Source organism: Helicoverpa armigera, chromosome 8 (assembly GCF_030705265.1).
Source record: "Helicoverpa armigera isolate CAAS_96S chromosome 8, ASM3070526v1, whole genome shotgun sequence".
NCBI lineage: Eukaryota > Metazoa > Arthropoda > Insecta > Lepidoptera > Noctuidae > Helicoverpa > Helicoverpa armigera.
Window position 1 is genome coordinate 8217732 of NC_087127.1, and position 20484 is coordinate 8238215.

The 20484-nt window shown below is 37.6% G+C and overlaps 3 protein-coding genes across 9 annotated transcripts; 2 read left to right on the forward strand and 1 right to left on the reverse strand.

Moving 5' to 3' along the window:
* Positions 1–1138: 1138 nt before the first annotated feature.
* On the reverse strand, positions 1139–9888 carry LOC110374702 (uncharacterized). Of its 7 annotated transcripts, none has more exons than XM_021332531.3 (20): positions 9746–9887; positions 9210–9320; positions 8702–8835; positions 8426–8620; positions 8213–8308; positions 8017–8130; positions 7172–7359; positions 6650–6788; positions 6478–6560; positions 6007–6152; positions 5664–5813; positions 5432–5550; positions 5281–5337; positions 5022–5180; positions 4548–4676; positions 4032–4250; positions 3749–3838; positions 3391–3663; positions 3040–3196; positions 1139–2717 (listed from the first exon to the last, which is right to left on the reverse strand). In XM_021332531.3, exons 2-20 carry the CDS (start codon positions 9298–9300, stop codon positions 2608–2610), a joined length of 2649 nt encoding a protein of 882 aa, XP_021188206.1. In that variant the 5' UTR covers positions 9301–9320; positions 9746–9887; the 3' UTR covers positions 1139–2607. The 7 variants fall into 7 exon arrangements, with proteins under 7 accessions (XP_021188206.1, XP_021188204.1, XP_049694438.1 ...); XM_021332529.3 differs by having other exon boundaries at positions 3391–3678; XM_049838481.2 differs by lacking the exon at positions 9746–9887 and adding an exon at positions 9485–9654 and having other exon boundaries at positions 3391–3678.
* Positions 9889–13400: 3512 nt separating this feature from the next.
* Positions 13401–15012, forward strand: LOC110374730 (SUMO-conjugating enzyme UBC9-A). The gene is made up of 4 exons (XM_021332575.3): positions 13401–13645; positions 13733–13816; positions 14009–14271; positions 14358–15012. Exons 1-4 carry the CDS (start codon positions 13580–13582, stop codon positions 14422–14424), a joined length of 480 nt encoding a protein of 159 aa, XP_021188250.1. The 5' UTR covers positions 13401–13579; the 3' UTR covers positions 14425–15012.
* A 1444-nt stretch (positions 15013–16456) lies between these two features.
* LOC110374693 (general transcription factor IIH subunit 2) lies at positions 16457–20467 on the forward strand. Its single transcript, XM_064035769.1, has 9 exons — positions 16457–16694; positions 16822–17023; positions 17289–17428; positions 17675–17837; positions 18083–18181; positions 18922–19097; positions 19558–19689; positions 19832–19940; positions 20200–20467. Exons 1-9 carry the CDS (start codon positions 16633–16635, stop codon positions 20329–20331), a joined length of 1215 nt encoding a protein of 404 aa, XP_063891839.1. The 5' UTR covers positions 16457–16632; the 3' UTR covers positions 20332–20467.
* Positions 20468–20484: the final 17 nt, after the last annotated feature.

Consider the following 20484-nt stretch of genomic DNA (forward strand, 5'->3'; position numbering starts at 1 on the left):
GACTTTAAATAAACCCAGAGTTGTCACCAACAACAAAAAAATAATTTATATAATATATATATATTAGTATAATTATTTTATGAATCAGCATAAAACTTTCTGGGAGAAAGACAGATTTGAACGAAACAACAGAATATCGTAACAACTGGTATTAAAAAAGTTGTTTATTTGGATTGGATGTCACGATGTCACAATATCATGAACGTCATTAAACCGTCATTACGTCTAATGTCAGTCAGTGTGTGCTACTTGGTATAGTGTTGTACGTACATTCTTTCTTTCGATACCGATAATTATTTTATTATTCACCATCATCTTCCTTGATGTTCTAAGTTTGTACGTACTTTCTAAGTATATCTTAGACACCAATGACTGTGTTTCGAATGGCTCGATTAACTGTAGGTCCCGGCTGTCATTGAACATCCTTGGCGGTCGTTACGGGCAGTCAGAAGCCAGTAAGTCTGACGTAAGTCTGACACCGGTCTAACCAAAGGGGTATTGATTGGGTTGCTCGGGTAACTGGTTTCATTTAATATATAGATTATACTATGCAACATGCTAAAATAATCTTCTATAATATAAAAATGAATCGCAAAATGTGTTGGTAAGCGCATAACTCAACAACGCCTGGACCAATTTGGCTAATTCTTTTTTTGTTGTGTTTGTTATTGTCAGGAGAAGGTTCTTATGAAAAAAATAATAGGGTAAAGTAGAGAAGTCAGTTGACGGGAGCGAAGCCGCGGGCAAAAGCTAGTAATACCATAAAATGAGAACATCGAGTCATGTCATCGAACTAAGTTTATTCAGTTTTGTTTCATTTATGACATCAAGTCGATATAAACAACAAGCCAAGCGCATCACTAAGCGAGGATTTTCTTTTTCTAGCCGATGCTTAGATGGCGCTGATCTTCTTGGTACGTGACTACAAGGAACGGAATGTTATATCTAATCAACGTCATATAATTTTCAGGTCGTAAAACGGAACGTACACGGATTGCCATAAATAAATGTGGGATCTTCTTTTTATTGTTTTTTTACTGTTCGAGTCCAGTCGAAATTCATCGACATTTTTGGATTATCGTTTTGGTCTGACGTTTTACCTGTATGCAAGGGCACTGAATAAAAGAAACAACAAAAATACTTGTAATAGACACTATTTATTTATAATAATTATACCATTATATTACAAAATTAAAAATAAGTTCAACTATAATATACCTACATCATTTCTTACATGTGTTATGTATACATATTTATTGTAACTTCCCCTATGCAATAAATAGGTAAGTAGTATAGTTGTTGTAGGAAATGAGTTTTGGTGGCAAGTAGTTTGATTTTGTGAAAGTGACTATTTACAATGAATTTGAAAGTTTTAATCGATCATTCTTTTTTCTGATAAGAAAATTTCCACTTGAAATGTTTATATATCAAAATAAAAATGTAAATGATGAGAAAAATTAAAAGAGTAGTAATTTATCCTAAAAATTCACAACTACTTTGAGGCTCCTTCACAACTAATTATTTAATAGGCACGAAATATTTGATTGTGGTAGTAGATTTATTTGACTATAAAAGCTAGTAGTTTGACCAAAGTGACCTACTAGCATAGTTTTACATGCATCAGTATTATCATCGTATTAATGAGATATATAAATTTGTGATTAAAATAAAATAGGCAGTGTCATTACAATTTATATTTACTACTCTTCAATTGCATTTTAGCCATGTAGCGTAAAGTCTAAGATTTTCTACGAACAAACTATGTACATACACATATCAGGAATATAAATCTATTGTAATTAAAAGTTCATGATAGTGAATATTTCCTAGTGTGTCTGCACCACCAAAATGATAAAATAGAAAAAAAAAAACTATTTTTATAGCCTTTTTAAAGCTTCTTCTAAGACTAAGTTTTATCATAAAATTCATTGACTTGTTCTTAGTCAATACTATCTCTTACAAGAAACTCCTGAACAACACATACTGTTGTTATAATATGTACAGCATCGTGGCAGTCAGTCTTGTGAGCCGAGAATCTCAATACTTACACACTATGCTACATTAACAAGAGGAGCTACTTGCAACCACAAAATAATATATAAAATATGGTGAAAAACCAAAAGCATGAGATGGTGTCCTTAATTGCTATGTTGCAGATATGAAATTGCAGAAACGTAATTTGTATCGCATATTTGTAGCCTCATCTTCATTGTTTAATTATGCCAACTGTCTACAGCGTCGCTAAAATCTATCTAACGTATCAAGGCTGATTTTCCAGTCGTCAGATTTTATTATTTCTGGAAGCAACAATGATTTCTGAATAAAAAATTAAAATGATGAATTTCTCCGAAAAATCAGCCAAATAATTGCAAAGAAATTAACTTTAAAAATGGTACGCACTTGTACAAAGTATTACATTATAAATTCTATCTACATCCACATTAACTTCGCAAATACCATTTAATTATCCGAAACCATAAAAACTTTTTATAAGAATCAATCCCATAACATAAAACAAAACCTTTATGGTTGGGGCTTAGATAAATCGCTAGATCCATTTACTAACGATACAGATTTGTTCAATCATTAATAACTTGTTTACCACAATTACTCTTGTGCTTTGCTGGCTTCCGTGATAGATTCATACTGCTCCTTATCAAGTTCAGTCATAGTCAAGCTTCCGTCGGGCAACATAAGTACTACTCTTCTCGTGCCGCCTGTAACAAGTAATTACTCTTTTAGCGCTATAAATAACCAACTTTTAAGGGCTTTCGGGAACGTTCGGAAGAGTAACCGCGGCCCTGGTAATAAAGAAAAGGCTTCAGAAGGAACAAGTAGGAGGTTTTACTGACTGAAAAGACAATAAAAGGCTAACACTATCTCCCGCTGCACCCACAGCACGTGGAGTCATATGTTGATTTGTCACAAAAAAAGAATGACGCACCAGATGCCACTTAATTGAAATTGACAGTGACAGATTTACGAATGCTGTGGTTGGTCAGCCTAAACAAAATTCCTAGTTGTAATGTTTGTAGTTACCTGGTGAAGGCAGGTCGGCCTGCAGTAGCTGCGCGATGACCTGCGTAGCGTCCTCGCCCGGCTCGCCCTCCACCTGCACCGCCACCTGCTGCAGCGCCGGCGCCGCCTCGCCGCCCGGCATCAGCTGCGCCAGCTGCGACGGGTCGATCGCCAGTACCTGACACAAATATATATACCTCTTTGAAACACAAGGAGTTTGTGTTAACAGAAACTTAAAAGTGTCATGAATTTTGTTTTATGTCAGGAAGTACTAGAAAATGTATTTGTTAAAATACAACGGTCTTTCTTATCAGTAAGACAGGTGAAACTTTACTAAAGGGCATTACAAAACAAGACTTCAAATATGCTGACCTGTCCATCCTCCCGAGTGACATACATGACGTCACCGTCGCCCTCCACGGCACCTTCCACTCCCTCCACGGCTCCATCGACTCCCTCAGCCGCCACGAGTAACGTCTGTCCCGCTTCATTCTCTCCCGCGACCTGATACAGCACTCCGTCCTCCCCTCGGATCATAATAGGCGTGTGACCAGAGTGAAGTAGCCCGACCTCTTCACCGTCGTCAACTCCCACGCTTCCTTCTAACAACTGTTTCACTGCACTGGCCTCCACTTTCACCTCAGTCTGTGAAAAATCCATCTATGGTATTAATAAGGCAATAGGCACTGAACTTAAGACATGTTGTTATCAAGCTAAGTTCTGAACTTACGCCATCTTCGTCTGTGAGCACCGGTAATGAGGGTTGAGCGCCGTCACCTTGCACCAGCATTCCTGTCGTGCCTCCCGGAGACATTTCAACCTGCATACAAATAGTGTGTTTATTTAAATATCATAAAAAGTTAGTTATTCTTTAGGAATGAAACAGTCTACTGCACAGTTGATCAGCTAACTACGCTAGTGTCGATAAGTTAGGCATAGTATAAAAAGGAGCAGACCGAGAATCGGACTACGAAAGAAAAGAAAAGCGGGAAAATAGGAAGAGATAAGTATACCTTCATGAGCATGGTGGCGGGTAGGTCAGGCTGGGGCGGCGGCGTGGGCGGCGGGGACGGCGTGGGCGGCGGGGTAGGTTCGCCCTCCGCCCGCGCGAGGCGCCGCCCCGTCAGCGGGCACAGCGTCAGCTCGCGCTCGGGGCTGGGCGGCGGCAGCGGGCCCAGCTGCCGCGGGAACGGGTCCTCGATGCCGTCCGACGTGTCCGACGACGCGTCCGACTGCACCAACAAACAAAATCATACATCGGCAAATGTGTCTATTTCAGCCGATAAATACGACTTTCTTGCAGATTTCTCTGGTGCTGGCCACTTTTGATTCATTTTACCTGAACATTTAAGTAAAACAGAGAAAGGCATTCTGATCTTACAGTACACTCTATTAGACAACTTACCTGATTGTTAACTTACCTTCAATAGTTTCAACCAAATAACAGGAATAATTCGATTTAATAAAGTAAAAAATCAGAACATGCTCATAAAAATATAATAAATGTTGACCAAAAAATATGTTCTTACCTGATCAAAATCTAAGGGCACGACGACTTTGTCGCGAATGCGTACGATGTTCCCGCCGGCCGTCGCCACGGAGTAACCGCCGCGGCCGCGTCCCCGCCCCGACCCGCCGCGCCGCAGTAAACTGTCGCCCTGTGCAGTCATACCACATGATTTGTTCAATAACTTAGTAAAAGCTTATTGTGTGACAATGTGACAATTTTAGCGATACTCGGTTGACTGGATAAGGCAACATGTAGAGGGCATTGATGATACAAAAATGAACTAAACAACACTACGACTGAGTTGCACCTTTTAACTATAAACCAGCTGTGAAAATCCCACCCATTGGTCAAATTGTGTATTGGAGAACTGAAAAGGGTTTGGTTATTGTTACAGTGAAAAGGTGCAACACACTGTAAGATTTGAAACAACTTCTACAACAACATGACATTCTATTTATACTACTTTCGACTAATAGAATATACATATGTGTACCTGAGCAAGTTTCTTATTGAGAATGGTAACAGGTGATTTTCCTTCAGACCCTTGTCCAGCCGGTCTTTGTATTGTGCGCTGAATGATCTTTTGCCCAGATGGAGTTATTATAGTTTTTTCTGTAACCTGCTGTCCTCCAGAACCATATGTTTTCTTGATCTGTTTAAAAGTAATGTGTGTATGAATGGTAATGGAAAACCATGGGTATTAAAATGTTTTTACAATACACACTTTGAATATGCGTGAAAACCATATTTACCTGTGATGTCATAGGTGTGCGAATAGGGGATGTCTTTTTTGTTTCCTCTAATTTTTTCTGTAAAATAAAAAGTCATATAAATAAAAATATTCTTATATGTATTATACATTCTTATATTATAAACTTACACATCATTACAAATAATACATACCTGTTTAGCTGCTAATATCTGTTTCCGAATCACATCCTGATCTATGTTTAGACCAGGTCCTAATTTGCCAGGGGAATCAATCTTCATAATGCCTGAACTCTTCGACATAATATAAACACCTGTCAAAAAGAGGTTTCATTCAACAAATGGCCAAGGATAGGAGCAAAGCCAGCACATACATTACTGTCAAAACACAGCGATTCCATTAATGTCATTCCAAACAGTTAAATACCTGTAGTTAGGTTAGGCATATGTTTGGGGTCAACTTTAATGACGCCTTTAATGTTCGGCATGCCCTTTCCAGCGAGGCCGAGGGATTTCACCAGCTCAGGGTCCAGAGTGGACTTTGGTGATGATTGGCCATTCAGCACTTTCTTGTCAGCTGAAATGTTTGTTTACTATGTTTATTATTATCAGTACTGGGCCTTGCTATGTGAATGGTGAAAGTGAAGAATAGTGTGTGGTGATTTGCAGTAAGGGTAAACAAATGTAGACTTGGAAGTTTTACAGTTGTATAGAACTAAATTAAAATAAAGTGGTAATGTACTACATTATTTAAATTAGAGAATCCATACCTTTAGTGGAGTCTGGGTCGGAGTAGTCTTCATCCTCACTGGAGATCTCTTTCTTGACCTTCTTAGCGGCGGGTTCCCCGTCCTCGGCGCCGCACCACGCCTTCACTTGGTCTAACGCGCGAACCTTGCTGGTGCGTTGTAGGCGACTGCACAAACATACTTTGTTGTAGGTACATTGGTTAAGTAAATTTTATTATTGATTCACTAGCAGTATAAATAAGCTAACTAGCAGTAGTGGATTTACCATAATTGGCAATGATGGGCATGCCCAAATCACTGATTTACTTTTGATATCAAACTTCTTACATTCTCTTCTCTATCTACTCCTTTATTAAGATCTCCCTATATTCTCCCATACGAACCACTGTACTCTATCTTGTATACTTCCTGGGATGGGTGTGCCCACAACTTTTTTTTAGGGTTGGATTCGCCCCCAATGACAAGACTGATATAAAGAGGAAAAATTCTTACCCAGACGGCGTAACTGCAGGACTGTCCGATTTCTTGACTACTTGTTTGACAACCTGAGGTAGTGGTGTACTTATTTGTTTCACCTGAAAATAAAGGTTTGTTGTGAAAATCAATTCTATTTACTTTAAGCAGATTATGAAATTATAAAGCTGGTTAATTTAGGTATTTGTACCTGCACTGGGTGTTGTTGCTGCTGCTGCTGAGCGCGTAACGCCTTCAATTCCTTTTGACGCGCGAGTTGCTTCTCAAATGCCTCCAGTAAATGTTTACAGGTCTCCATATTTTCTACAGGCTCCCATGTATTTTGTTCACTGTAAAGAAAGTTCATTGTTCAGCTTCTTTCTTTTTATATTTTGTATCTTACTTTTATGAATCAGTATATATGTAGTAGTTATGAACTAGTAAATGGAATTTGACAATCATTTGGCTTTTTTTATTTGCATGGAAGAAGATATGTTGTGCCAGCTGAGAATTAATAAGGATAAGGAATGATAACAAGTTACATCTTGTTTTTGGATTGATAAAATTAAAATAATGTTTTGAGGAACCTCGGAAAGTTCCTATGTGATGTTACTGAGTGATACGAAAATAATGCAGGTCTCGCTTCCAACCGGTGTATGTGGCGATCTAAGCCTATATTCAGCAGTGGACGTCCTATGACTGAGATGATGATGATGACGAAAACAATACGTACTGTGGATATCCCTCCCACTTGAGCAGGTACTCGTACTGCTTGCGGCGCGGGTTGAAGCGCTTGGCGAGGATCTTCTCGACGACGTACTCGCCCGCCTCCGCCGCGTCGCCGGCTCGCTCCGAGCGCCGCGCGATGCGCTCCTCCGGCGGCACGCGCTCCTGCGCCAGGCGCACTGACTCGTTCAGCTCCTGCGAACAGCATTATACATGTACCTGTGGCCCTCGGTTACAGAGTTATATTATTGCTTACCACTACTATTTTACTGTACATTATTTTGATATATCTCGTATGTATGGTTTAGGATGGTTAAGGAAGCGGTTGCAATGTAAGCAGAAAAATGCATTAATTTACAACATCAAATCAAACACCTCCAAAATTAATAATGTTTATCTACTATATAAGTGTAATCTAATGTTAATATATGTTTTTTCATTTATAATGTGCATGTATTATACACATAAACCCTCCTCTTGAAACAACACATAGAGTGTTGTTAGCTTCAGAATGACATCAAGTTTTTCGAGAAATGTATCATATTCTAGTTAGTTGTTTATTCTTACATTACATATTTAAAGCAATGCAGGTTCAAACCATGCTTAACAATGATATAGAGTCATGTATGTATGAATGAAATAAAACTGAAAGCTTAAAGATAGATGTATCAAACATGTTCATTGCTTAGTGATATCCTTGGTATATTCACTCAAGTAAGTCAATCATGTATGCAGTCAAAAATGAGTGCATATATGAAGATGATACTAAAAAGCAATAATTATTAATAAAGCAATTGCTAAGGCTACCATGTTATGCAAAAACGACATAAAACAAAATTTAAATAAAAGTACCTTAGTTTTGTTAATATTTTGTGGTATCGGTACTTTTTGGACATTCTTGAGTCCAGGGCTAGCCTTAACAATATCATCACTTTCCTCTCCCGAGGGCTGTGTTTCAGAATCCTCCTGCAAGAGTGAGTTAGCAATGAGTGTTAGGAATAATGGTATGTACAATGATTTTTCTCAATAAGTCTACTGAATATCATACCGGCTTGGCTAATTTTCTTGGTCTGCCTCGCTTCTTTGTTTCCTGCTGAACTGGGGTTTGTACAGGTACCAGTTGGTCTTCAGTCTTCAATTCCATCTGTGATGAAAAAGTTAGTTAGCCCTATCAATCTTCGTCATACAATGAAGTAGCACAAAGTATATTATATTGTAAAATTTGTTTTAGCATATAAGTTAATAAACTTATTGAACTTACTACTTTAGCATGTGCAAATTTGGACAAGGCCTGGACATTTGATCCGGCAGTGATCCAGGCTGTGCGCTGGGCTTCAGCCATGCGACACCACTGCTGGTAAAGCTTCCAACTATTGTCTGTGTTCACTGTGGACCCATCTCGAACTGACGAACACTTCCACAGCAGAAAGGCCCATACTTGAGCTTTACTTTCATTCTGTAGACAGAAAAAAAACGATTAGGCTGGGCAAAGGTTTGTTCCTATGATATTTGATTCAATTGAGGCTGTCAGACTTACACTATCTCTCACTGGTGACTTTCCCGTGCAGTTGTTAGCATCCTTATGCTCCTTAAACTCCTCAACGAAGTGGAATGCTGAGTGGCACAAACCACACACCAATACATCTAATGTTGCCATTTGTTCATGAGCCTCTGAAACAATAAATATCGAAAGTTAGATGAAGCTTATGATATACTAGGAAATCTGCATATTACAAATTGCTACATGAAATACCATAAGTTTTGCTATCAATGATACTTGTATTGGAATGCCGAATGAATAATTCAGAAAATTATCCTCCTCTAAATTTATACATCAAAATGAAAGCTTATAAAGTCTGTAAGTATAAGTCTGTAAGTAGAAGTCTGTAAGTATAAACTTTATGTAAATTGATTACAACTGTGCCACTTATTAAGCAGATATTATATACAATACATTTACTTTCACAGGTATGTAGCACACTTCAGTATAGGTAAACATTCATAGATATCAAAGTAGTAATAAAGGAGATAAACAAAGTCTTTACCCTTTAGGGCGGTGGGGTTTTTAGTTAACTCCTCCGGATTTCCCGCCGGCACCTCCTCCGGTGGCGTCTCGCCTTCCTCTACTGAAGTCATTGTCGCGTCTCGAATGCAAGCTACAAGTTTAACACTGGATCAATATTTTTGTTTTCTCGCAGTTACTCAAACAACATGTATTTACATCTCGTACTCAGCGTAGGTCCTCAGTTAACCTTATTTACAGCCGGCAGATTCCCGCCAACTCACATTAACAATAAATGGGCGATAAACAACTTCATACTTTACGATTACATATTAAGGAGCGTATAACTCTCACTAAAATGAAGAATATCAACTCTCTCATCTAAAAGTTACACAAATAAATTATTATTTGAAGTCCCATGACACAAATCACGCTCATTGAATTACACTGCCACCGTAGCGATAAAATTAGACGCTTCTGTCCTAATAATTAAGTAAACATGCCATAATTTATATAAATATCGTATTATAATTCACATAGATTTTAAATAAATTGCACGATCAAGACAATGTCACTTACCAAGACAATATTTTTTTCTAAATTATTGAAACTTTTCAGAGAATACAACGCAAAACGGAACAAATCACATCAACAATCGAATGTCTAATGAGGATAAAAAACGTTTCGCCGACACGCTCAGGCTGCCACCTAGTGATCGCCGACATTTCTTGTTTTCATTGTAACATCTCATTGATGGCATCCAATCCGAGCGCAGCATGTAGAAGTTTTAGCCAATCATAGAAAAGCGTCGTTCCTGGCAAACTATAACACACCTGCTGTTTCGTGGATGCCACTAGTTTTGGCCGACAATTGTGCTTTACCGCCAAGTTTCACCGACATTCCTCAAATTCAATGGAATAATAACATACAATTTATTAGAATCATTATAAATCGCAATATTGACTTGTATGCAACAGTAATATTATAAATAAAGGGCTGAAACAACCAAAGAATTGTGAAAATTTAATATAATTTATTAACAACATTTTTTCCATGAAATATCATTGCAGTTGTACTCGAAAATGGTTATCATTTTTGTACTAAAGTTTGTACTTTTAATTGATCTTTACCGGTTATCTTCTGAATTTCAGTTTTCGAGAATTAAAATGACTCTTTGTAAAAGGCGCAGGTGCATTTTTTTTTGTACCTAAGCAGGTACGTACAAGGTATTTACCTACTCATACACGGTGTGACAAAAATAGGTAAGTAGGTATCGAAGCTAAACATCGCCAACCCCAGCAGCAGGATTACCAATTTTTGTAACAGAGGGTAAATAAGTACACGGTAGGTACATACCTACCATATAATTATTTAATAGTTTTCTCACCTCTACGTAAGTAGGTACCTGTGTAATTTTTGTACATAAAGCTTTACAATAAATCTCTTTCTTACCATAAAACTTTTATTTCGAGGGGAGTTGCACAAAGCTCCATTAAAGTTAAAGCTTCTTTAAATCTATTGCTGACTCTTTCTTTGTCAACAAGATAAAAAGTGTCAACAATGGATTTAATGAAGCTTTAACTATAATGGAGCTTTGTGCAACTGACGGTAAATTGCTATTGCGATTAAATTTTGACATTATTATAGTTATCGGCACGGATAATGAGCTCTCGGTGGAAGAGTGGGGATCGCTTTGCGCACTGTACACTTAAGGCAATAAACCAATAAATCACTTCTGCGCAGGTGAAGGTCAGGGCTCAATATCCTTGCCGATAACTTGCCAGAATCAGGCACAGTTTCTGTAAATTGAATGTTTTTTGAAAGTTAAAACTTAGTTTAGGTTACGTTACCATACTAAACTTCATTTGAGTAGTCACTGGCCTCCTTCAATTAATCCAAAGAATAAGCTAGTTCTGAGTAAAAGATGCGCTTGGTCACTATCTTTTCCGACGAAGATAATCCTCTCAATATATAAAGTACTTCATTACCACTGGTTGTTCTGGTCCAAGCTCTGGATGTTCAAGATAATATTATGTGCCTACCTAAGCAATTCAGGAGGAATCTGTCCATAGTAAGTATATGCACATCGTAAACCCATCAACGGAGGTTTTGCACAACTATAGTCATATTGTGTAACTACATATAAAGCTTTATTTCATGCAAGGGGAATAGATGGTGCTGCCAATAATTTGTGTAACTGTGAACCTGGGGCCCGATTCTCCTAATTTTACTTAAACGACATACGATTTACGTTCAACTGAGATCCAATCACGACTCAATTACGATTGCAGCGTATGTGGCATTCCGCTATTTTTTCTTTGAAATAAACGTTTTTGTCCTTTTCTGTCATTCAATAATGAATCATTTTGTCTGCAAATTATTTAGGTACGATTGCAATATGATTGTAGAGCAAACGAACGTATAGACCAAAATCACCAAAACAGCAGACCAATTGCAAACCAATCGAATGCATCAAATAGTAGTTTTAACCATATCGGGCATTCTGCTACTAATATAAGACCAATCGTATTCCAACGACATTCGATTGGTTTGCGATTGGTCTGCTATTTTGGTGATTTTGGTCTATGCGGTAGTTTGCTCTACAATCATATTGCAATCGTAAATCATTTGCAGACAAAATGATCCATTATTGAATGACAGAAAAGGATAAAAACGTTTATTTCAAAGATAAAATAGCGGAATGCCACATACGCTTCAATCGTAATTGAGTCGGGATTGGATCTCAGTCGAACGTGAATTGTATGTCGCTTAAGTAAAATTAGGAGAATCTCGCCCCTGTTTTAATCCCGGTTGGCTGCCACAGCTCGCAGAAAAGAACTACATCAACCATAAATCAACGGTTAGTAATCCTATTATCGGGACTCTATTGTGATTCTGAAGAACCTACGATATAGTTATTCCTGCTGAAGGTACCTACCTAAGCAACTGTGTCTTAATCGATTCCAGAAAAATACAATAAAGTGCGGGGAGGGTATGGGCTGGCACACCTGGGGCTCGATTCCGCTATTTACTTTAGTGACATACGATTCACATCCGACAGAGATCCAATCACGACACAATTGTGATTGAAGCGTATGTGGCGTTCCGCTATTTTTCTTTTAAATAAACGTTTTGATAGTTAACAAATTGTTTATAACATTAGCTGATGACTAGATTCTCCTAAGGTAATAATGTCAAAATTGAATAGAAAGTGAATCGCAACGCAATAGCAGTTTTAACCATATCCGGCATTCTGCGACTTATATAAGACCAATCGTATTCCAGCGACATTCGATTGGATTGCGAATGGTCTGCTATTTTAGTATTTTTGTCTATACGGTAGTTGTTTGTGATTGCTCTACAATCATATTGCAATCGTAAATCATTTGCAGACAAAATGATTCATTATTAAATGACAGAAAAGGATAAAAACGTTTATTTCAAAGAAAACATTGCGGAATGTGACATGCGCTTCAATCGTAATTGGGTCGTGATTGGATCTCAGTCGAATGTGAATCGTATGTCGCTTAAGTAAAATTAGGAGAATCGGGCCCCTGTTAGCCCCTGTACACGAAACTTAGTAAATACTAACAAGTGTTTTTAATTGTGCCAACTATAATGCTGCTTGCATTGTACAAGTTTATTTATAGTAAACGATGAGCCACGCACATTACCAATAACATAAATAAGAACAAACTTACAAAGTCGGGATCGAGTTGAGTTAGAGCAAGATATAAAACAAATATAGTCGATTAGTAAGAAACTCATGCACATCACTAAAAAGGGGAAAGGAAAAATCAGACGAGTCATACATCTTATTTTTCATAACATTGTGCTCGTTAAAAACAGTTAGACCTTGTTCGTACGATTTTATGTTTTGGCTTCACTAATTCAGTAGCCAAAAAATCAATTCAAGTTCAAACTCCTATTTTCGCGTTGTTACTAACCCCATTTGCGCACATGATAGCTAATGCATTTAGTCGATAATCACTCTGACAGGAAATTTGAATCGATTCATACTAAAATCTATTTTCAGTTTAACTTCAGTAGCATATACTTAATTTTATTGTGAATGTAAATATGAGAAATTGAGATAAAATCTGGAATTTAAAGAACTCTTACTGAAATGGACCATTAGCGACACAACATTAAAATCAGTGCCTAACTGTATAGTCGATTTACAATAGCTACAGCATTACGGTAAGCGAGCGGCATTATGACCTCTGTATTTTAGTAGTATTTTTTAATCTGTGTTTAAAGTTAATCACTTCGTGGGACGCTTCGCGCCGTATAATTTATTTTTTCGTATTATTTCTTTGCATTGTTCACTGAAAGGCGAGGACTTTCCTTGATTGTATTTGAAGAATCCGCGGCGACTGCTTTGTGATATTTCTCAACTTTTAGTTTTTGGCAATGTCGGGTATAGCTAGTGCACGGTTAGCTGAAGAAAGAAAAGCCTGGCGCAAGGATCACCCCTTTGTAAGTTACATGAATTCTTGTTATGATGAATTGTACAATTGTTTGTTCGGTTTAAAGTGCATTTTTTTAACGGATTACGTGTTTCAGGGCTTCGTGGCTAGACCTATGAAAAATCCCGATGGATCTTTAAATCTCATGACATGGGAATGTGCGATTCCTGGAAAAAAGGGGGTTAGTATTTCTAGAACTTTTAAATTTTACCTGCAAAATATTGTTTCGGTTGTTAAGTTTAGTGTCTGTAGTGCGACAAAGAGGCTAATATGTAATATCATGTTTTGTTATTATGCATATTGTCTGTTACTAAATGATAAATAATTTTACTTTATGTTTTTTGGAAACTAATCATTTATTTCATCTTTGCAGACACCGTGGGAGGGAGGTCTATATAAATTACGTATGATTTTTAAAGATGACTATCCATCTAGTCCTCCAAAATGCAAATTTGAGCCTCCACTGTTCCATCCTAATGTGTATCCATCAGGCACTGTCTGCCTCTCACTATTAGATGAAGAAAAGGACTGGCGCCCTGCAATCACAATCAAACAGATCCTCCTTGGTATTCAGGATCTACTCAATGAGCCCAATGTCAAGGATCCAGCTCAAGCTGAAGCTTACACAATCTATTGGTCAGTAAATACCTGACTTTTTGTTTACACTTGCTATTAACTCATGGTTTATCTTATACTTATGAATATTTTCAATCTCTTTTCAGTCAAAACCGATTAGAGTATGACAAAAGAGTTCGGGCACAAGCACGGGCTATGGCGGCGACAGAGTGATGCAGTAAAATATCAAGACACTCAAGTGGACTGCTTGCCATCTCATTGCTTTGTTACAGAAAGCATATCAAAATAATAATAAAAATTATAAAATTTAATAAAACAGTTGTGTGGTAATGAACAGACACAAGTTACCGCACCATGTAAAGTATGAATTTGCTTTCTGTAGCAAAGCTTCGCAGGCTAGTTCATGTCAGTGTTATTGTTGAAATGTTCAATGACTTCAAGTATTATGAATTATCTATGAATAATTCAACAGTACACCTGATTTTAATATTATAGAGATTCCAATAAACTTAAAACCATTTGTTCTAATTGCTGTTCACATTCTAGAATTAATGGTTATTCTTAAGGCTCATTTTATTTATTTGTATAGTATTGGCATTGAATACATATACATTGGAAATAATGGTTAATATTGCTTAAGTGTCAGCCATCTTGTATGAATATCTCATCATTAATATGTGCATAGAAGTTATTGTGAGGATCTACACTATTATTTTAAACTATTTTTGTATTTTTATGTTAGTAAGACCCAATAATAAATTTCTCTAAAGTATCTGTAAATAAAGGCTTTTCCATTTACTACATTTGTCACTTCAATATGCACAATACATAAATTTATTGTCTTTTAGTAGTTCTTGATATTTTTATGACCTTTATTATCAAATAATAACTATGTAAATTTCCAGAAATGTTTTGTTTTAGGATCATGGAAAAAAAAACAACTTTTCAAATTGATAATAAGTCTTGCATGAGCCAAGAAAGGTCATGGTAATTTAATGGATAGAATTATCTATTCAATGTGTGTAAGAAAAGACGATGTTCAATTTAAGTAATCAGTTTATATAGAACTGCATTCTCCTGAAGCTGAAGCTCTCCCATATCCTCAGATGCAAACGTGATAGAAGGATGGGAGTCGCAGGTCTTGGTCAAGAGCTGTAAACTTGTGTACATAATGCAAGGGCTAAAAAGAAGGATCCAATAATTTCGGAGAACTTGCAATAGAAATGAATTTTTTTCTTCAATTGTTTCATAGGCCCCAGTAGTGTTTCAGCTGTTTTAGCGTTGACATAAAACATTGCAATAAAAAAACATTTGGCTCAGAAGACGTTTTCTCGTTACGGAAATGATTCATCATTATTATGATGTAGATGCAGTTGTGTTCTATGCACTTCAAGTGCTTGCAAGCATCTACAGTGCGCCCAGAGTAAAAGTGCTCAGCGGCATATTGGGCTGACATAGTGTAGTCTCAATATATGACATGTCATCGACACGAAAGAAGAAGTGTAAAAGTGGCAAATAAACTGTGCCATATCGTATAACGTTTACACTTTACAGTAAAAGTACCACCTGTGGCAGGAATTATATTTTATCCGAATTTAAAGATCCTTAGGTATGGGTATGACCCTCGACATAATACTTATAAATAAAGCCAACGAGTTTGTTTGCTTGTGCCCAGCCATCTCAGTCACTATCCAAGTAGGTATAGTTATCGGCACGGATATTGAGCCCTGACCTTCACCTGCGCAGAAGCGAGTTATTGGTTTATTGCCTTATGTGTACAGTTCGCAAAGCGATCCCCACTCTTCCTCCGAGAGCTCAATATCCGTGCCGGTAACTATACACGTCCGATTTGAAAAATTATTTAATTTTTAAATAGCCCATTTATTGAGGAAGGCTAATCTTATTCAGGCACGCGGCACACCAGAACGTGGGCGGAAACTTGTAGCTCATAAAGTAGACACACAATTATTCGTCATGCGAAGTTTATTAGTTTTCATAAAAAAAAACGCGTGGTACGGCCAGCCGTTTTGCACTGCAACTTTAAAGAACTCTAAGAAAAATTTAATGAAAATAATAATTTACTGTCGCCATTCTTTTTAGCTAGAAAGTTAGGTATAGACTTCCACCACCGATTTCAATAAGTTAATCTTAGTTATTTTGAATTTATTGTTCTCGTTTCTGAGCGTTCTTGATTCTTGCTTGATGGATTCCATATGGATTCTTGAAGATGACATTGGCATCAACGATTTGACAGACAGTGACATTTGTCAATAGTTGACTAAATAATTGTTCAACAAACATTATAATTATTATTAAATTAAAATAATAACATTGAATTGAAAATAGATGACTTATTATTTACTCTGAAAGGAAAACTGAACTAGTTTGAACATCTCGCTATAGAAGTTTGTGCCGTTCACAATGGCTGATGATGAACAAGATTCTAAAGAATACCGGTGGGAGACAGGTTATGAGAAGACTTGGTGAGTTTGGAATCTGCATTCTAGTATTCTAAATTGATTTCATGATGTAGCGTGGTCAGTTTGTCGTCTTAGGGGCGGAGTTATTACACATTGAACCTCAACTCGTTTGTTGTTTGTTTTTTTATAGGGAGGCCATTAAAGAAGATGAGGACGGTTTGGTGGAAGGTCTGGTGGCAGAGTTTGCACAGAAAGCGGCTCGCAAGGCTGTGGTGGCCCGCCGCGGACCCGTGAGACTGGGCATGATGAGGCATGTGCTAGTCGCTGTAGATTGTTCCGAGGCTATGAACTCTCAAGACTTGAAGCCATCTAGATTTCTATGCACACTTAAGGTTTGTTGTTTTACTTTTTGGTTAATTCTTATTTTCTTGCCTACTGATGAATTATTATGTAGAGAATATCATTGTTAGAGTTGATGTCAAAGCGCTTGTTCACTTTTTATATAGCATCCCATATAACATTGGCCAATGTGCCTACATAAGGTGGATTTACCATCGATTTTTACTGCAGTAAAACTTGTGTAAACAAGAAACCTGAGTCATTAATAAGAAACATCATTGCATCTATGTTATTACCTTTATATTTAATTAATTTCAGCTGCTTGAAAAATTCATTGAAGAGTATTTTGATCAGAATCCTCTGAGTCAACTTGGTTTGGTACTGATGAAAAACAAAAGAGCTGAGAAACTAACAGAGTTATCTGGGAATGTCAGAAAGCATATCAAGTCTTTACAAGGGTATGTGATTGTAATTTTTTTTTGTTATGTAGTTATTAGGAGCACACCAAAATAGCATTTAGAACCAAAGCTTTCCAAAAATAATTTGGTTTCTAGTTCTGATATTGGTTTTTGTCAAAAACTAAACCAAAATGGTACTGTACATAATTCTTTACTCATTTGGAATTGATGTGAGTATGAAAAAAAATATATAAGTTAAACTTTATTCTCATAAAATAACTTACTCAATGATCTTACATCATACAGGTTGACAGACATGGCATTAAGCGGGGAGCCCTCACTACAAAACACTCTGGAGTTTGCCGGGCGAGTCCTCAAACCTCTACCTGGTCATGCCTCCAGGGAACTGTTGGTGCTATTTGCTTCACTCACTACTTGTGACCCTGGAGATATTACTACTACCATTCAGGTCTGTAGAAAATTTTAATTAAATCCATGTTTATTAAGACCCAGTTGCACCATTTCACTATAACAATAACTAAACCATTAAGCATCCATGTACTTGCCGCCTATCTGTCAAATCAGCGATTTGACAATCGGAAATATTTAGTTCGGTTGTTGTTACAGTTTAATGGAGCAACTCAAAATATACCATAAATATTAAAAAAAATATCCCATGCCATATTTATAAGTAAACTCTTTGTTTTTTTTTAGTCCCTCAAAATGGAAGGGATTCGTTGTTCAGTTATTGGTCTGGCAGCTGAAGTGAGGATCTGTAAAAAGTTATGTCAAGATACTGGTGGAGAATATGGTGTAAGTAGCAGTATTTTTTTTGCTGTTTTGTATATTTATGAAAAATCTGTCAGAATGTGTAACTACCAGCATAAGGCCCGGTATCCACCAAAGCGCAGAGGAGAGGAGACGAGAGGAGATGTGCCGCGAAGCTGGCAGGTTATTTCCACCAAAGCGGAGAAGAGATGCGTTGCGGAGAGGAGATGTGAACTGTGTGTTTATCGTACATCGATACTTTTGCTTCGATGTTAACATCAATGTGCCCGACTAGACACTTCTCCGCTCTGCCGCGCCGCTTGCTCGGTCGCTGCACAAAATTCTATAGAAAAATGAGTCATCTCCTCTCCTCTCCGGTTGACCCATTTCCACCTAAGCTAAGCGGAGAAGAGATGTGGAAATAACGAAATTGGATTGGTTTATTCAAACACATCTCCTCTCGTCTCCTCTCCTCTCCGCTTTGGTGGATACCGGGCCTAAGGGTGAGTTGGACCATTTAACTTGATAATGATAAGCAACCATAACCAACTCTAAACTTGCCGTCCATTATTCAAATTGGCGATATGACTGTGCTGCAAATAGCACAGTTACTACAAATAGTACCTACGTAAGTATAGTGACTATTACATACGTGCTTACCTTACCTATTATTACTATTACATACCGTTCCGTATTATATAGAAATCTAGTGATTAAATAAATCAGTTGATCACATACGCGAATATTACCAAAGTAACTAAGACTTCTGTATAATTAATACCCAGGTGGTGTTAGACGATGTTCACTACCGCTCACTGCTGCTAGACTACACAAGCCCGCCGCCCCGCGCCCGCGCACTGGACGCCGGCCTCGTGAAGATGGGCTTCCCTCACTCCGCGCCGCCGGTCAACCAGACAGACCCGGGGACTAATGCCGACCCACCTATCACTGTGTGCATGTGGTATGTATTCAAAAATGTAGTTTTCCGGGAGAAGTATTTAAAACTTTGACAACTCATACAACAATAAATAATGAATACATAAATAATTTGAATTTTAACGACAACTTTTGCATACGACAACAGTAATGTCAACTTTTTATAGTTTGTATGTACTTTATAAGTATATCTTGGATACATAACAATGACTAATTGAAGGTGAAGGAAGACATCTGAGGTAACTCAAACATTTTTGAGCAAACAGGGTGATTAAAGTTCAGACCTTCAGTGTGTGAGAGGAAAACTGTTCCCAGCTGTGGGACAATAAAAGGTTGATGATGATTAAAATCAATGTAGGTGATATCACGTCATCCTCATCATCTCCCGAGCCTTTTCCCAACTATGTTGGGGTCGGCTTCCAGTCTTACCGGATTCAGCTGAGTACCAGTGTTGCTGATGATATCACGTATTGTTAACATTGCAGTCACTTAGAGGACGGCGAGGGTGTCGGCGGGGAGGGACACCTGTGTCCGCAGTGTCGCAGCAAGTACTGTTCCTTGCCGGCGCAGTGTCGGACTTGCGGTCTCACACTGGCCTCCGCACCGCATTTAGCCAGGTACTTACCTCTTTTATATGTTGGCGTAACATTGAGTTTGAAAATGACTGCGTATCAATATATTTAAATAGATATAAATTTAAGTAAGGCAGGGATCTTACGATGCCTCAAAATCAGTTATTAAGTGTATATATAATTTTAGGTCGTATCATCATTTATTCCCTGTGGAACCGTACGAAGAATTGGCAAATGAGGGACAGGCGCAATACTGTTTTGCGTGTCTAAGAAACTTCACAGATCTAGACAAACAGGTGAGTCTGAAATAATTACACACTAGCTTCTGCCCGCGGTTTCACCCGCGTCCCGAGGAAACTATTTTACTGTGTTTTATATTATAGTATTATGTTATAGCTATGTTATTGCTACGCCAAGTTACATCAAAATCTATCCTGTAGTTTTTGGGTGATAAAGTAAGAAACATGCATGTATTTTTACAAACTCGTCTTTATAATATTAGTAGGATTTCAATAGAATAACGTAATTACTATAAATTATTTTTGAATACGACAGATATACCGTTGCACAAGATGTCACGAGTGCTATTGTTGGGAATGCGAGAGTGTGGTGTCCACGACTCTGCATGTTTGTCCCGGCTGTTCGTCCCGACCACATCTGTACCAGAGACTACCAGATGCGTCGTGATAGAACCATAGAGCTTCCTACCTTAAAATAAGAACTCATTTTCAATCACCTATTGAAATATTTTATACCAGGATTAATCTGTCATTTATATGAGTTATATGAACTGTGATCAATTAAACTGATGTTAAGAAAAAAATCGTGTGGAGTTTCATT

Bases quoted from the DNA above. Each gene is read 5' to 3' on its own strand.
- LOC110374693 (XM_064035769.1), top strand. From the start codon at position 16,633: ATGGCTGATGATGAACAAGATTCTAAAGAATACCGGTGGGAGACAGGT. The intron at 17,838-18,082 runs GTCTGTAGAAAA...GTTTTTTTTTAG, and splicing joins ATATTACTACTACCATTCAG to TCCCTCAAAATGGAAGGGAT. The intron at 19,941-20,199 runs GTGAGTCTGAAA...TGAATACGACAG, and splicing joins TCACAGATCTAGACAAACAG to ATATACCGTTGCACAAGATG.
- LOC110374702 (XM_021332529.3), bottom strand. From the start codon at position 9,300: ATGACTTCAGTAGAGGAAGGCGAGACGCCACCGGAGGAGGTGCCGGCG. The intron at 8,836-9,209 runs GTAAAGACTTTG...TTATTGTTTCAG, and splicing joins AAACCCCACCGCCCTAAAGG to AGGCTCATGAACAAATGGCA. The intron at 5,814-6,006 runs GTATGGATTCTC...CAAACATTTCAG, and splicing joins CGACCCAGACTCCACTAAAG to CTGACAAGAAAGTGCTGAAT.
- LOC110374730 (XM_021332575.3), top strand. From the start codon at position 13,580: ATGTCGGGTATAGCTAGTGCACGGTTAGCTGAAGAAAGAAAAGCCTGG. The intron at 13,646-13,732 runs GTAAGTTACATG...TACGTGTTTCAG, and splicing joins GGCGCAAGGATCACCCCTTT to GGCTTCGTGGCTAGACCTAT. The intron at 13,817-14,008 runs GTTAGTATTTCT...TCATCTTTGCAG, and splicing joins CGATTCCTGGAAAAAAGGGG to ACACCGTGGGAGGGAGGTCT.